Below are 17,473 nucleotides of genomic sequence, written 5' to 3'. Positions count from 1 at the left end.
AGGCATGTGGGAGTCTTTAAAATATGGTGATTAGTGATCTTGAAACTATGAAAATAAAAAAAGTACTAGACCCCCAATTTCTCAAGAAAGGCATTGCCTCCTTGGAAAAAAATAAAGACTTGGTCACCCACCCCGCCGATAAGGGGGGCGGTCTTGTAGTTATGAGCAAGGTATTCTATAAGGAGGAAATGGATAGGTTATTGGTGGATCAGTCTACTTATCAAGTACTCACTAACGATCCAGTTTTCCAATATAAGAATGAACTACAGACTCTTGTACAACGTGGTAAAAATAGTGGGGTTCCAAATAAAAAATAATCCCTCTATTTAGATCCGAGTGCATGCAGAAGGCCGATTATATATTTTTTACCTAAAATACATAAGGATGCCCTTAGACCACCCGGTAGGCCTATAGTCAATGGTATTGACTCAGTTACTGCACGGCTGGGTCAGTACATTGACTTCTTTTTGAAGCCATTAGTATGTAATACTATGGCATACCTCAAGGATACCAAACACGCCATTCAGATTATTGAATCGACGCCGGCTAGTGATAATAGTCTTCTAGTCACAGCCGACGTCGGCTCATTATATACGATTATAAGTCATCAGGATGCTATAGCATCAGCTGGATGGGCTCTAGAGAGTTCGGACCTTCCAGTGCTCCAAAAGAATTTTCTCCTTGAAGCCTTAGAATTTTGTCTAACAAAAAATTTATTTTTGGTATGACAGCAAATTCTATGTCCAGGTTCTCGGAGGAGCTATGGGAGCTCGTTTTGCACCTAGTGTTGTAAATCTCTTCATGGCTTTATGGGAAGAGGAGACTATTTTTAGAAATAGACCCACACCATGTTACCAAATGTTACCAACGGTATATAGATGATCTGATTATGGTATGGGAAGGTGACCTATTGAGCCTTAAGATGTTTATGTCTAGGCTTAATGGTAACACCAAGAATATTAAACTCACTTGCAATGCTGACCCTTTTAATATAACTTTTTTGGATTTAGAGATTTTTAAGGACGGCTCATGTTTTAAAACTAAAATAATATTTCAAACCGACAGACAGGAATGGATACATACCATTGGACAGTTGTCACCATTGGTCTTGGTTATGTAACATCCCTAGGGGCCAGTTCATTCGGCTGAGGCACAATTGCTCTCGTGCAGAGGACTATTGCACACAGGCTAATGTTCTGGCCAAACGTTTTTTACAGAAGGGGTATAACCCAGAAATAATTGATGGTCAGAGATTAAGTGTAGGTAACTTGGATAGAGCTACCCTAGTCACTAATCCTCCCAATAACAGTGATGACCACCGCAGAAAGTCTAATAATAATGAGATCCGGATGATTTTGGATTAAACATTCAATATAAAAAATTTGAAAAAATGATTGTCAAACACTGGGATATCCTCAAGAAAGACCGTATTTTGGGCCCAGTCTTACCATCTCGTCCGAGGTTTATCTATAAGAAAGCTCCTAGGCTGAGGGACATACTGGCCCCTAGTGTAGTAGATCCCCCGGTAATTAAAGAGAATAGGATCTTTTCTTTTCTTACTGGTTTTTATGCGTGTGGAAAATGCCCCTCATGTAAACAGTGTAATCATAATTAGAAGAGATGAAAGGAATTTATGGCTTCCACTACAGGAAGAACCTATCAAATGAAAAATCTCATAACCTGCATTACTGAAGGAGTAGTTTACATGCTGGAGTGTGATTGCGCTCTCCAATACATAGGGAGGACCTCTAGGCCTCTTGAAGTCCGGGTCGCTGAGCATGTTAACAATATCAAAAAGGGTTTACGCTCCCATAATGTGTCCAAACACTTTAGATATGTTCATGATAGGGACCCCCGATGCCTTAAGTTTTGGGGCTTGGAAAAAGTTAAGAAGCAGTGGAGGGGAGGCAATTTTATTCAGTGCACTATTTAAATGTGAAGGGTGACGCCGTTAAGCTCCACCCACCTCTGATGAAGTCCTGATAGGATGTAACGTATGTATGGGGGGAGGAGCTTATTCGCGGCTGTCACCCGCCGCCCAGTCTGTTTCTGTTTGATATTTCATTCTCTGCTGTGTGCTCTGCTTTTTACATTATATAAGCTACCACACTGACATCTTGTGGTGGCTATGAGTACTGACACAGCAATATCAGTATAAATTACTTTACTGAACTGTGGACTATTACAGTGGAATTTTTGGCTACTATTTTTATTATCATATTTTTATTTTTTTCATTTTCTGTAATTGGGAATATTAAATAAAACGATCCACTTAGATCGTTTTTTATCCCTTTTGCACATTTATTTTGGGCTGAGGTTCCCTCGGATTTTTTTCCTGCCTACATATATTCACCCATATACACCTGGAGTGAAAACGTTGGGCATATATTGGAAGCCGGCTACATCTGACCGATGACGAATGGGATTTGAAGTTCTCTCTGTCCACACGTGGGAAACCAACCAGTGAGGCTCCTGCATACTATGAGTATGAATCTGCATGTTTGACCATCTGAGAATTCAGAGGTCCATCCCAGCTGGTAAGAGTTTATTTCTACTGGTGGAAGGAGCGGTCACACAAAAAAGAAGAGCTATCTCACTACGTGGTGTCTTCCCCTTTTCTCGGCGGTCACACAGTGATATGTGATCAATGTTTGGTGGACTTTTATTTGCGCTGCACCATTTGTATCTTCTAATCTGGTTGTGAGGTGTTTTGTGTATTGCTCCTTTAGGTGTTCATCTTGCAGAAATGAATAGTTTTTTGGGTACATGTGAGCGCTGATTGTCTTTTTTATCTTATTATTGAGAAGAGCTAACATTGGGTCTGGTAGAATTCAGCAATTAAATAATTTAGAAATTATTGCAAAGGCCTTTTTCCAAAATTTTTGTACAATTGGGCATTGCCACCAAATGTACATAAATGTACCAAGTTCCTGACAGCCGCGAAAACAGAGGCCGGCATTGTCCGTTGTGAATTTGGCTATTCTCACAGGAACCAAATACCATCGGGGAGGACTTTATATGATGTCTCTACCGCCAATATATTTGTAGAGGAAGATTTGGTATTAGACCATATGTGAGCCCAAGTTTTAGAGTCAATCGTACGATCTAGATCTCTTTCCCACAACATATGTAGGTACAATAGTATTAGATTTAGAAACCAATTGTGCATAGATAGATGAAATACGACCTTTAGCATGTGCTTCTTTGAGACAGAATCTTTCAAATTGAGAAATAGTGTTTTAAAAACAAGATATTGATAAAAGAATCAACATGTGTGTCTATATGTGTATATGTATGTGTACAGATATATGCATGTATATAGAAAGAACCAAGGAATGAATTATAGAACAACCCTACTACTATTTTATACCTATCCAATTTTATTAAAATGTATGATTTATTAATATATATATATATATATATATAATTAACATTTATTTTTAATTTAATTGTATTGCTAAGAAAGGGGAAGAAAAAATGATATGTAATTATATCTTAGACATATTGTATGTATGCTGTTGTTGAATGTATTGTAGTTGTTATACTATCCCCCATATATTTTTTAGTTGAAATTTGATAAATTTTGATTACAGGGTTAAAAAACCCAGGCCAATTAATTTCAGCTACAAAAGGGCTCTCTGAATAACAGCAGGGTGACCTGAGGAAGGAGGCCGCGGCCTCCGAAACACGTTATCCTGACAACTACCAGATGGCTTCACCAGAGCTCTCCCTGGGACAAGTGTCGGAGGCGCCCCACAGCCCTCTCCTGACCGGCCGTCTCTTCAGTCGGTGAGCGGCTCACTCGCGGCCTGTCGGCAGCTGCTTGATGAGCCTGTGTCTGTGGAGCCAGCCCATCCATCCAGTGGTCTTTTCATCCACTCTGAAGCACGGATGTGTCCCTCACCTCAGATGGCTTTACCCAAACTCCTCATTGGGACTAAAGAGCTAACCTGCCAGATCAATCCCAGTTGAAAGTCATAAAATCGTGGATTCCGCAGTTGGAAAAGTGAACATCATCAGCACTACTGAAAATGGTGGTCAGGATCTCCAGCAGAGAAATCACCATAAACAAACATATCCCCTGCAAATGGACTATTCATATCTATACAGCATGTAGAGCTTACTGGATGCTCATCAAGGCCAACCCAGGCTATGGATCCCGACACATTTTCTTCCTGTAGGGACTTCCTTGATTGAGGCCACACCCCCTCCGAGGAAGTCCCTATGAAGAGGAAACACATCAGGGATCCACATGCTTTATAGATATGAAAAACCCATTTTCAGGGGCCATGTTTGAGTCCTCTTGATGTACCTGCTGGAGATCCTGACCATCATTTCCAGGCACACTGTTGTATCAGAGATAAGAGATCAGGAATAAGTGACACGGAGTTCAGGGGTCAGCAGTCACTGTCCATAGTGGGGTGGAGGGGAGGTCTAGCCATGACTGTTTACAATGTGTTATCTCATATGTTTTCTTTAATAAAGAATTGTGTTGTGTATATACAAGAGGCTCATGGTTCCATATACTGTATATATGTGAGATTAGTACATTCCGGTCATATGAGCCCATGAAGTAGATTCTTCCATAAGTTGGTGTTTCTTCTTCCGCTATACACCACAAGGACTCCGACTGATAGTTCTAATATGTGTCTTCTAGGCCAGGCTTGGGGTCAGGACTCTTCTGACTTTACTGATCTCATTTGGGACCTTTCAGTGGAGAAAAAGAAAGTGTCTTCCCTCTACATTTATCACACATGGAGATTTTTTGGGAAAAGTAGAACCAATCAGATATCTGCATTCTATAATTCTTCTACTGAATGTGTAATGTCCTGTCTAGCCTGTTCTTGTGCTCTCCTGGATGTGGGGCACAATTAGGGCTCTTTATAGCCGATTTGGTGAACACCGCCGACTGATTGAAGAAGGTTGTTGTAAATATTGTGTGCCCAGAAATTGTACCGAAAAGCACAATAGATGGACAGATGGACTTGTAGTGTGGGGGATGGGGGCCATACCAAAAAGTCATTCCCCTGCAGAGCGTTATAAAAAATGATGTGATGAGAGACCTTCTGGATTTTTCCTCTCAATATCCTATAACTGATGGGTCTTACTGAAGAAATTGGGATGAATTCTATAATATCATATCATTTACAGGCCACCGTCTCACAATGTATGGAGTAGGGATGAGCCGAACACCCCACGGTTCGGTTTGTATCAGAACTTTCAAACGGACCCCAAATTCTTACGAACTTTAGAACCCCATTGAAGTCGATGGGACTGGAACGTTCGAAATTAAAAGTGCTAATTTTAATGGCTAATATGCAAGATACTGTCCTAAAAAGGGTTTGGGGACCTGGCTCCTGCCCCAAGGGACATGGGTCAATGCCTAAAATGTTTTTAAAAATGGCCGTTTTGGTGGGAGCACTGATTTTAATGATGATTAAAGTGAAAAAAAAAGTGAGATATTCCTTTAAATATGGTGCCTGGGGGGTGTCTGTAGTATGCCTGTGAAGTGCCACGTGTTTCCTGTGTTTAGAACAGTCCCTGCACAAAATGACATTTAACGGAAAAAAAGTCATTTAAAACTGCTTGCGTTTTTAATATAATATCTGGTTCCGACAATATGGATGAAAATCATTGAGAAAATGGCATGGGTAGCCCTCCCTGCCCATTACCAGCCCCTTTGGGTCTTGTACGCATATTAAGGGGAACCCCGTACCCATATTAAAAAAAGGGAATGCGTGTGGCCCCCAGGCCCTATATACTCAGAACAGCAGTATACAGGCGGTGCAAACAAGACAGGGACTGTGTAGGTTTGTTGCGTTAAGTAGAATCTGTTTGTAATTTTGAACTGGTACATTTTTAAAGTGTAGCTCCAGTCAAAAAATCTATTTTTAAGCTTTTTGGAAAACATAGGGAAGGGTTATCACCCCTGTATAATTTGTTTTGCCGTCCGTCTTTTTTCATCTCACTTGCTGTTGTCTCCTTCCGTTTGCAAGTAGGAGATGTTTGTAAGTTGGATGTTTGAAAGTAGGGGCCTGCCCTATATGCTCTGCAGAAATGGCGAAACAAAAGGTGTTGCTGTTGCCACAACATTGTAAGCCCTCAAAGTGACTCTTGGTGGGCGCTGGAGCGCCCTGCTGTGAACGATTATATCAAGAATTGTAATTACATACCATTGTTGAACAGTGGTAGAAAAATTGGGCCTTTGGTGGTTGTGGTGCTGGTGCCACAACACTATAAGTCCTCACAGTTACTCTCGGTGGGCACAGGAACGGGCCCTGCTGTGAAATATTATATCAAGAATTGTAATGACATGCCCCTGTTAAACAGGGGCTGAAAAATTGGGCCTTAGGCACTGGTGCTGGTGCCACGACACTGCAACCTCTCCCATATACTCTAGTTGTGGTGCAGGAATGAGCCCTGCTGCAAAGCATTGCATCAAAAATTGTAATTAAACGCCCCTGTTAAACAGGGGCAGAAAAATTGGGCTGGTGGCATCACCCAGAACCAAAAATGTTCTTCCAACATATCAGCGGAGGAGGAAGAGGATAGACAATCAACATAACAGGACAGTCACTCAGCATCAGCATAGGCAGTCTTGAAGGGATGTGATATTTAAAAAAAAAATATTTGGTTACATCAGCTTCAGGTGCTTGGTAGCTGTGGGTGATCCAAGACTGATTCATCTTTATGAAGGTCAGTCGATCAACCGAGTCGGTGGACAGGCACACCCTGTGATCGGTAACAAAGCCACCAGCAGCACTGAAGGTGCGTTCCGAAAGAACGCTGGATGCAGGACAGGCCAGTAGCTCAATTGCATACTGTGCAAGCTCTGGCCAGTGATCCATCCTCAAGACCCAGTAAGCCAGAGGATTTTCGGTGGGGAAGGTGTCCAAGTCTGACCTTGCCCCTAGGTATTCCTGCACCATATAAATCAGACGCTGGCGATGGTTGCTGGAACCGATCATACCTTGGGGCTGCGGACTAAAAAATTGTCTGAACGCATCAGTCAGATGGCCACCTTCTCCACCGCTCCTTCTGACCGATGCCTCAGCAACACGTTGTCCAGGACCAGGAGTTTGTAACCTCCCAGTCTCTGGGAACGCGTTGCACAGACCTTTCTGCAAGGCCTCCCGGAGATGTCTCATCCTCTTCTCCCTCTGCGATGGCAAGATAAGGTCGGCAACCTTATCCTTGTACCGTGGATCAAGGAGAGTGGCCAGCCAATAATGGTCCCTCTCCTTGATCCGAAGAATACGAGGATCCTCCCGCAAGCTTTGCAGGATCAGAGAGGCCATGCAGCATAGGTTAGCTGAGTCATTTGGTCCGGAGTCCTCTGGGTCACTAAGGACAACATGATCCGCAGCTACGTCCTTCCAGCCACGTACAAGTCCACGGGTTTCTTGGGACTGTAAATCATCCATACAAGACTGCTGCTGATGCTGAGTGCCAGCCTCCACCAACATGCTGACACAATCATCCTCCTCCTCCTCCTCCTCCTCGTCCTCTTCCTGTGTGATGGGTGGGACAGCAGGAACACTGTCTAAATAAAGAGGGCCTTGAGAGGCAAGGAAGTCCTCCTCTTCCTGCCTCTGTTCTGCCTCAAGTGCCCTGTCCATTATTCCACGCAACGTATGATCCAACAGGTGGACAAGAGGTACAGTGTCACTGATGCATGCACTGTCACTGCCCCCCATCCTTGTGGCCTCCTCAAACGGTGACAGGAGAGTGCATGCCTTCCTGATCATGCCCCACTGGTGTGGTAAGAAAAAACCGAGCTCCCCTGACCCTGTCCTGGTGCCGTAGTCGCACAAGTACTCATTGATGGCCCTCTGCTGCGTGTGCAGCTGCTGCCGCATGACCAACGTTGAGTTCCACCCAGTGGGCATGTCACATATAAGGCAGTTCTTGGGCAGGTTTAACTCCTTTTGGAGCTCAGCCAGCCGAGCACAGGCATTAAATGATCGGCAGAAATGCACACAGACTTTCCTGGCCTGCTTCAGGACATCCTGTAAGCCCGAGTACCTGCCCAAGAACCGCTGCACCACCAGGTTAAGGACGTGAGCCACACATGGCACATGGGTCAGTTGTCCCTGTCGAAGGGCGGAGAGGAGGTTGGTGCCATTGTCGCAAACCACCATTCCTGGCTTAAGCTGGCGTGGCGTCAACCACCTCTCGGCCTGCACCTGCAGAGCTGGCAAAATATCTGCCCCAGTGTGGCTCCTGTCCCCCAAACAAACCAGCACAGGCACGGCATGGCATTGTTTTGCCTGCGTGCTTGCGTAGCCCCTTGAACGCCTACGGAGCACCGCTGGCTCTGAGGACAGAGCACTGGAAGAGGCCATGGAGGAAGAAGAAGAGGAGGGGTGGAGGAGAGAGGTGTGTCACAACCAGTAGTAGCATTTTGGAGGTGTGGTGGCGAAACAACCTCCAACACTACTGCACCTTGTCCTGCATCCTTCCCAGCTGCCAGAAGAGTGACCCAATGGGCCGTGAAAGACAGGTCGCGTCCTTGTCCATGCCTGCTGGACCATGAGTCAGTGGTGATATGCAGCTTAACGCTGACCGCCCTGTCCAGCGAGGCAAGGACATTGCCTTCCACATGCCGGTAGAGAGCCGAAATAGCCTTCCGTGAGAAAAAGTGGCGTTTGGGGACCTGCCACTGAGGAACCGCACATTGTACAAACTCACAGAAGGGGGCCGAGTCTACCAACTGAAAAAGGCAGCAGTTGAAGTGCTAGCAATTTAGCCAAGCTAGCATTCAACTGCTGGGCATGTGGATGGCTGGGAGTGAACTTCTTTTGACGGTCCAGCAGCTGGGGCAGGGAAATAACTACTATAACTATAACTACTATAATCGGGCGTGGGTGTACTGCTAGCAGAGTGCCCGGAAGCACTTGGCTGTGACACACCTAATTCTACACCTTCATTCCTCTCAGAGCAGGTTTTAGAGAGGACTGAAGGTCTAGTGGGGTTGGAGATCCCAGCTGATGAGGAGCAAGGAGAGGTCTGCTTTGTTCTTTGGTGTGGGTCTTTGAGGTACGCTTGCCAACGAGCAGCATGGCAGGTCAACATATGTCTGGTCAAGCATGTGGTGCCCAAGCGGCTGATGTTTTGGCCACGCGAGAACCACTTGAGACATATGTTGCAAATAGCAGCGGTGCAATCTGATGCACTCGTCTCAAAAAAGGCCCACACCAAAGAACTTTTAGAATAACGCGCAGAGGCAACGTCCTGCACAGGCGGAGCTATGCGGTGTGATTCAGTCGATGTGCTGCCCCCTAAGCTGGCCCCCGGAGGGCATCCTGCCTCGTTGGACATGTGCCTCCTCCTCCTCCTCCCTCCTACCAGGCACCCACGTGGAGTCAGTGCCCTCATCATCCCCTTCCCTCTTCATCGCTGGAGCAAACCTGGCAGTATGCTGCAGCTTGTGGAACATGACTGCCAGATTGCTGTCCTTCTGGAGCATCCCCTCTCTCTGTGCTAACGCTACTGCCTTCCTCTATGAGTATCATCATCAGAGCCTACAAAACACTGGGCATCCTCCTGGAGCATGTACCCAACACTGTGCTCAAAGAGTCCAGGAGACTCCTCAGGAGGACGTGGTGGGTCTAGGGAAGGAGTCACTGATGATGACATTGAGATGAGGGAAGACGATGCGTTGGCAGCTGCTTTGCTAGTACCCTGAGCCTGGGTGAGAGAGGATGAGGAGGATGAAGAGGGCTTGGTCATCCACTCTACCAAGTCTTTGGCATGATGTGGCTCAACACGTCCAGCTGCCGAAAATAAGGACAAGCGTGTCCCATGGCCACATGCTGATGATGACGATGCACCGCGTCCACGACCAGCACTGTTGTCTCTAGACACAGAGCCTGCTTGCCCTCTCTTATCGGCTCGCGCCTGTCTGCCTCTCCTTGTTGGCCTTCCAGACATGGTAATGGCCTGAAGGGAGATGGGAAAACCAGCAATTGGGTAGTGTATATTGTGCTGGAGGCACACAACACCCACTAACTCCTGTAGATGGCAGATGGCTCAATTAGAGAAGAGCTATATAGGTGGATAATGGTGTATACTGCGGTCAGGGCACACAGACAACACCCACAATCTCCTACAGCTGACTGAAATCTCTATTACAGAAGAGCAATATAGCTAGCTATATAGGTGGATATAATGGTGTATACTGCGGTCAGGGCACGCAGACAACACCCACAAACTCCTGCAGACTGCTAAAAGCTCAATTACAGAAGAGCAAGAACGCTAAATCAGCCAATAACGAACGGTGTATACTGTGTTGAAGGTACTTAGAGAACACCCACTAACTCCTACAGACACCAACACACTACAAAAGGCCGCCGCGCTGGTGGCCTTATATAGTGTGGGGCGTGTACTACACAGCCTGAGCTATGATTGGCCACAGGCATCCTGCCTGTGGCCAATCATACCTCTCCTCGCTGCCGGCGCTGTGATTGGCCAAGCATTTCCCTTCACAGTGCATGCTTGGCCAATCATGAGCCAGCAATGCACTGCGATGGCGCAGTGCATTGTGGGCCATGAGCGCCACATGAATTTGGTGCAAATGACCCATAACGTTTGGTATTCGCCGAACGTGTGAACAGCCAATGTTCGAGTCGAACGTCAAGCTCATCCCTAATCAGCAGTGAGCATTCTGGTGTTGGTTAGGTAATCCAAGAGGAAGCCACCTCTGACCTCACCTGCTCAACTGAGCTTCCTGAAAGGAATACATGTGGAGGTGGTGAACTACAAGACCCAGCGAGCCAAATCACTGCCTGAACACACAAACATGGAAGGAGAGAGTGCCAATACCTGCTAACGAAGGTATATACAGTCATTTATACTGCCAGTGACCTTTGCCAGGAATACACAGTCATTTATACTGCACCTTTTTATCCCAGCACCAAGGGAACCCACACTCCTCAGGAGATTTACTGCCTCTATGGGGGGGTCTTCTGATACGGGAGAGGCTGAACCCGAACAGGATGGATGGTGAAAAAATAAATAAATAAAAACAAAATAAAAATAAATAAATAAACTTTAAAAGGTGTCCGGAGCAAGGACGAAAAAAGAACACTGGTGTGGGCAGACAGCCGCCCTTTATGGGATAGGAAAAAGGTGGTCCTGGAGGGGTCAGAGGGGGCAGAGCTGACACATAGTAGGTTGACATGGGGAGGTCCAGGAAATCACATTATGGGAAGATTAGAAAAGTAGAAAAAAGAAAAGCAGAAATGAATGAAGTATACATAGCTCCCAACTGTCCCTGATTTGGAGGGAGTGTCCCTCTGTCCCCCTCATTTGTCCCTCATTTTGGTCTAATCTGTATAATGGTATATAAAATGTATTATTTAAAAAGTGTTTCCCAGAGATAAACCTTTCCTACAAATTCTGAATTGCTGCATTTGTAAATTCCAAAAGCCAATATAAAGAAATAGTAGTGGTAAAAAAAAAAGCACTTGTGGATTTAACTAATCATTTTTTTGTATAATTCTCCTTTAAGGGGGTGTGTCCTATGGCCACATACTTTTGCTAATACAATATCTAAAAGAAACGTTGTTACTTTATATGAAGCACAGCTAAGAATGTAAAAATAGAAACCACATGATTAAGGATGCCAAAAAGCATATACATTAAATAAAAAAAAAATCAATAATAAATAAAATAATAAAATTCAAAAATCTTTAATAATTTGTTATACATGATAATAACACAATTGATAACCAATCTATAAGTAAAAGAATATTGATACATGATAGTACAATTATACTAGTTTATACTAGTTCATGAACAGCATGATTAGGTTAATAACATAATTCAAAACCAGTCTATAAATAGTAAAATCCTGGTTGCACGGTAAAGCCATAATGCTGATTCATAAACACAACCATAGCAATAATAATCAATTGATAAACATTAGCAAAAAATAAGTTGATATCACTTATTGCGGCATCTCAAGATTACGTGATTAATAGATGTAGCATAAGGCTAGGGCTCAACGCGTTTCGTGGGGGAGTCCCATTCATCAGGAGCAGTCGCATACATAATCATCTATAATAATAAAATAATATAAAGGGTTAACAGGGTGAACAATCACTGGACACCGAGGAAAACAAAAGCAAAAGTACAAGTGAATACATAACGTATAACACTCTTACCAGAGAATACAGGCTAGTAATAAGATAATAGTATTAGAGGTTGCGGACGCCATGGGGAAGTCATACCTCCCACGGGAGTTGAGGCAACATAAACACGGCCACATCAAGGCCCGGGGATGCAGCATGTGGAGCGATAGTGATGTTGTGATTCACAGTTGGTAATAAGATAAGAGAATAAATGATGCTGTATGTGTACCAGTCCCATAACATGTACTGTAAGAAATAATAAAAAGTAAAAAAATCAATAAAAATGAAATGTAAAAGTGTGATTGTGTTAATTCCAAATAAGGGCCGTTCTTGGGCAGAACCTGCCCAAGCCAAGTGAGGGCTATAGTGTGACAGCCCAAACGAATGTGAGGAGAAATAAAAAATGAATGAAAAAATAAGAATGTATATTTACCTTAGATCTCGAAAGGAGATCATGGGAGCCGGTGTGTGTGTGTATCTCAAAATCAAAGTGAGGTGTGTGCTCCACCAGCATGGAGTCCCAATGGCCAAGGATAACCGCAGTATGCCGCCAACGCCACGCTGCGTTATGAAACAGGGAAGGAAGGCAGAGCCACCACCCGGGTGCACAGTGTCACTCAACAGTTGGCGCTCAAAGTCCTCCCTCATGTCAAAACCTGATAGACAAACAAGCACAACAAGCACGTGGACGCCCGACCTCATGTGACGCCACACACTCGGTGCACGGGCGTGGCGTTGATGTGTGGGTGGCACCGCCCACCACCCCAACCAAGGGGGGAGGCAGAGGGAGGGGCCATACCAAACATCGCAGCTCCCGAGGAGGCAGAACCCAGGAGTCCACAAAACAAAACACAAAACTAATAGCAAAAAATCCAAAATGTGCAGCAAAAGTCTCCCTGCAATAGTGAAACCTCAATATAGTTAATACAATTAATAGACTGTATGCTACCTTAGCTAATGTGCTTCCATCCCTGAATCATGTCATCAAAAAAAGGGGGGAAAGGGGGATTTGGGACTTTGTATGAGGCAATGAATGGATACGTTCATCTGCCTCCATCCCTAATGTATATACAATATCTAAAAGAAAAGTTGGGACTTCATATGAAGCACAGCTAAGAATGTAAAAATATAAACCACATGAATACGATGGGAAGTTGCTCCTTCACTTTCTTTTGCTAACCAAAGCCCTCCCCTTCCTGTAAAAATATAACTTATTCTGCTCCCCGCTCAAAGCCTGCCCCCTACAACTACTGATCTATCCTGTGCCCTTAACTAGGACCTAAAAAGCTCCTTTTAACCCCTATCATGCAGGCCCTACGTCTAGTGCATTCTTTCTTTTCACTCCGGGCCTTTCTAAAGGGAAGGGAAAAGTCACACGTCACTCACCTGGACAAGGGTCTTGTGTCTGATTGGTGGATCTCTCACTTATGTTGTTCTTTGCTGAACATCTGATATTCCAGGAATGGGGCGGTGACACAGGAGGCACAGTGACACGGACTGTCCGCTCTGAGCTGGTGACATCATATACCTCCAATCCTCCACTCACAGTCAGGTAGATGGATGGGTCAGTCCCGATCTCCACCCAGCAGGAGATCTCAGCGCTGTCATTCTGGAGACACCTCACATCCAGGACTGGATCTGATACCGGAACTAAGAGACACAGAGATGGGGAGATCTGTAACATTGTACTATAATGAAATATGATTTCCCCTGTAATACCCCGTCCACCCCAATCCATTACAGTCATAAAAAGTCACAGAATTCCTGAAATATCTTTGCTGCAGAAACTTTTATTGCAAGACCCTAAAGGGGCCAATTATGTGATCGGGATTCCTAGGCTTTGATTGATCTCTACAGGAGGGGACCATCAGCCAATAAAAATCTACTCCTTCCTGGGGGGCGTGACCAGCCATGAAGCAAGATGGCTGCTTAACCACCCAGCTCTGCTCAGCTCTGGGACAAACAGCTGCTCCCAGGACTTACCAGCAACAGCTCCCTCTCCCTGAAGCACCAGAGGGGAGCCCTCATCCTCAGCGAATGGACGGTATGTCCAAGAGGAAATACCTCAGCCTCCACAAGCTGCGCCACCTCACTGAATATTTCCCACAGCCGGCCATGCAATCATCCAAAGATGGTGCGGCGCCTTGTGATCCCTCATAGGACACAGGCGTCATGCAGGGACCTGCAGACAACTCGGAGCCCATGGAAAATCACACATCAAAGCCTACCTCTCCCCAGCAATCACCTTCAGATAGAGGTGAGCGGTCTGCACTGTCCCCAGCACTTTCCTCTGCTAAGGAACCTCTGATTAAGAAGCAGCACTGGGATGTCCAGACACGCACGAACCCTGAGGAAAATCACTCAGATTGCCTAGCAGCCCTCCCTGCCAGTGACCAGCCAGCATCTGAGCACACACTAAAGCTCATTCTGCTTTCTCTGCAAAGAGACTTTCGTTATGAACTGCGCTCCTTTATAGGAATGGCCGAACTGTTTGCCCGGCGGTCGTTTCACGGCGAATGTTGCGTGTTCGCGATTCGCCCGATCGGCAGACTATTGCCGCTGTTCGCCAGGCGCACATATGTGTTTACAGAGTGAAAGAACTTTGACCCATGATGACACATCCATCATGGGGTACAGGACAGCCAATTGAGACATTTCAGCACATGGACAATTGGACAGTCCCCCTACCTTATTAATAGACCTGATCTGGTGGCCATTTTACATTCTGTCTTATGTCATTATAGGGAGAGGTTGCTGTGTGGAGCAGGGAGAGACTGTAGTGACACAAATCGATAGCTATTAGGTCCACAAAAGTCCTTTTAAGGGCTGGTATGGTATAGGTGTACAGTATATAGGGTTCAGTGCATTGCTATGCTGGTGATTGCAGCAACCTGTCTTTTGTCAGTGCAGGGAGGGACAAGACGCTGTGTGCAGCAGGGACAGTCAGTATAATCACTAGCTATTACTATTAGGTCCACAAAGGTCCTTTAAAGGACTGGTATAGGTGTACAGTATATAGGGTTGTACACATATAATATACTTTCTTCCAAATATAAAAAAGAATATTATACTTGACTGCTGCCCTATTCTGCAGCAGTCTTTTATCAGTGTAGGGACTGAGGTACAGTCTACAAATCACTAGCTACTAGGTCCACAAAGGTCCTTGTAAGGACTAGTATAGGTGTACAATATATAGGGTGCTGATGCAGGGCTGTGCTGCAGATTACTGTCCTATTCTGCAGAAGTCCTTTATTAGTGTAGGGACTGAGGTACAGTCTGCAAATTACTAGCTGCTAGGTCCACAAAGGTCCTTGTAAGGACTGGTATAGGTGTACAATATATAGGGTGCTGGTGCACTGCTGCAGATTACTGCCCTATTCTGCAGCAGTCCTTTATCAATGTAGGGACTGAGGTACAGTCTGCAAATCACTAGCTACTAGGTCCACAAAGGTCCTTGTAAGGACTAGTATAGGTGTACAATATATAGGGTGCTGATGCAGGGCTGTGCTGCAGATTACTGTCCTATTCTGCAGAAGTCCTTTATTAGTGTAGGGACTGAGGTACAGTCTGCAAATTACTAGCTGCTAGGTCCACAAAGGTCCTTGTAAGGACTGGTATAGGTGTACAATATATAGGGTGCTGGTGCACTGCTGCAGATTACTGCCCTATTCTGCAGCAGTCCTTTATCAATGTAGGGACTGAGGTACAGTCTGCAAATCACTAGCTACTAGGTCCACAAAGGTCCTTGTAAGGACTGGTATAGGTGTACTATTTGGTGTGCAGTATATAGGGGTGTAATACACGTATAAAATACTTGCACATATAGAAAGCACAGTATAGTGCACTTCCACTGTGCAGCATTGTGACTGCTGAGCGGTTCTGCAGCGATACTACAAAGAGTGACAAACGCAATAAAAAAAGTATTATAACTGGTGTGATAGACCAGTGGCCCACCAAAACAACAGATTGAAGCGGGGTGTTATATACCTTCTTCCACATACATACTGCACTTCTCTAGAGACTTTTGTCACAGGGTAATTTAAAAAATGACAGGCAGAGGAAGAGGCAGGCCCTTCCACAGGGGTGGTAGGGGTAGGGCAGGAGCAACAGACTTGAGCCAAAGTGGCAAATTGCAGAAGATATGTGCAATTACGTCAAAGGACGCACCAGACTTGGTTGAGTGGCTCACTCAGCCATACTCTTCTGCACCCTCCTCATGCTCTCGATCTGCACCCTTCTCTTGACTCTCTGCTATGTGCCTATTCTGCAGCAGTCCTTTATCAGTATAGGGACAGAGGTACAGTCTCCTAATCACAACCTACTAGTTCCACAAAGGTCCTTATAAGGACTGGTAAGGTATAGTGTACTACAGTACATAGGGTTGAGTGAGGTACAGTCTGCTATTCCTTAAGGACTGGTATAGGTCCACAATATATAGGGTTGAGGTGCACTACTGCTGACTGCTTCCCTATTTTGCAGCAGTCCTTTATCAGTATAGGGACTGAGGTACAGTCTGCTAATCACAACCTTCTAGTTCCACAAAGGTCCTTATAAGGACTTGTAAGGTATAGTGTACTACAGTACGTAGGGTTGAGTGAGGTACAGTCTGCTATTCCTTAAGGATTGGTATAGGTCCACAATATATAGGGTTGAGGTGCACTACTGCTGACTGCTGCCCTATTCTGCAGCAGTCCTTTATCAGTATAGGGACTGAGGTACAGTCTGCTAATCACAACCTACTAGTTCCACAAAGGTCCTTATAAGGACTGGTAAGGTATAGGGTACTACAGTATATAGGGTTGAGTGAGGTAAAGTCTGCTAATCCTTAAGGACTGGTATAGGTCCACAATATATAGGGTTGAGGTGCACTACTGCTGACTGCTGCCCTATTCTGCAGCAGTCCTTTATCAGTATAGGGACTGAGAGTTTTGTCACAGAGTAATTTAAAAAATGACAGGCAGAGGAAGAGGCAGGCCCTTCCGCAGGGCTGATAGGGATAGGGCAGGAGCAACAGGCTTGAGCCAAAGTGGGAAGTTGCAGAAGGTGCGTTCAATTACTTTAAAGGACGCACCAGACTTGGTTGAGTGGCTCACTCAGCCTTACTCTTCTGCACCCGCCTCATCCTCTCGATCTGCACCCTCTTCTTCACTCTCTGCTATGTGCACCCCCAAAGACACTACCACCAACAACACCACCACCACCACATACTTTCCGCTTGAGTCACAGGAATTATTTTCTGTTCCATATCAAGACATTTCCGATACGCAACCACTCTTGGCATTGGATCAGGAAGAGGAGGTAGCAACAACCACCGCTCAGCAGTCTGACGACAGTACCCA

General features: G+C 45.2%; 2 protein-coding genes across 5 annotated transcripts in view; one reads left to right on the top strand and one right to left on the bottom strand.

The window, feature by feature from the left end:
* LOC143981547 (immunoglobulin superfamily member 10-like) overlaps positions 1–17,473 on the top strand; it is a 492,232-nt gene that overhangs the window by 171,687 nt on the left and 303,072 nt on the right. The gene's annotated exons all lie outside the window — the stretch shown is intronic.
* LOC143981465 (uncharacterized) overlaps positions 11,678–17,473 on the bottom strand; it is a 72,249-nt gene continuing 66,453 nt past the window's right edge. The window contains exons 8-9 of the mRNA XM_077479346.1: positions 13,521–13,784; positions 11,678–12,060 (exon numbers count right to left, since the gene is read on the bottom strand). Of these exons, the coding sequence (XP_077335472.1) occupies positions 12,035–12,060; positions 13,521–13,784 (290 nt within the window). The 3' untranslated portion in view covers positions 11,678–12,034. The remainder of the gene's footprint in view (positions 12,061–13,520; positions 13,785–17,473) is intronic.

This window comes from Lithobates pipiens, unplaced genomic scaffold (genome assembly GCF_037356315.1).
Source record: "Lithobates pipiens isolate NorthernLeopardFrog02 unplaced genomic scaffold, aLitPip1_a1.2 Scaffold_16, whole genome shotgun sequence".
Taxonomy (NCBI): domain Eukaryota; kingdom Metazoa; phylum Chordata; class Amphibia; order Anura; family Ranidae; genus Lithobates; species Lithobates pipiens.
Note: the sequence above shows the minus strand (reverse complement) of the source record. Positions and strands in the feature narration are given on the sequence as shown.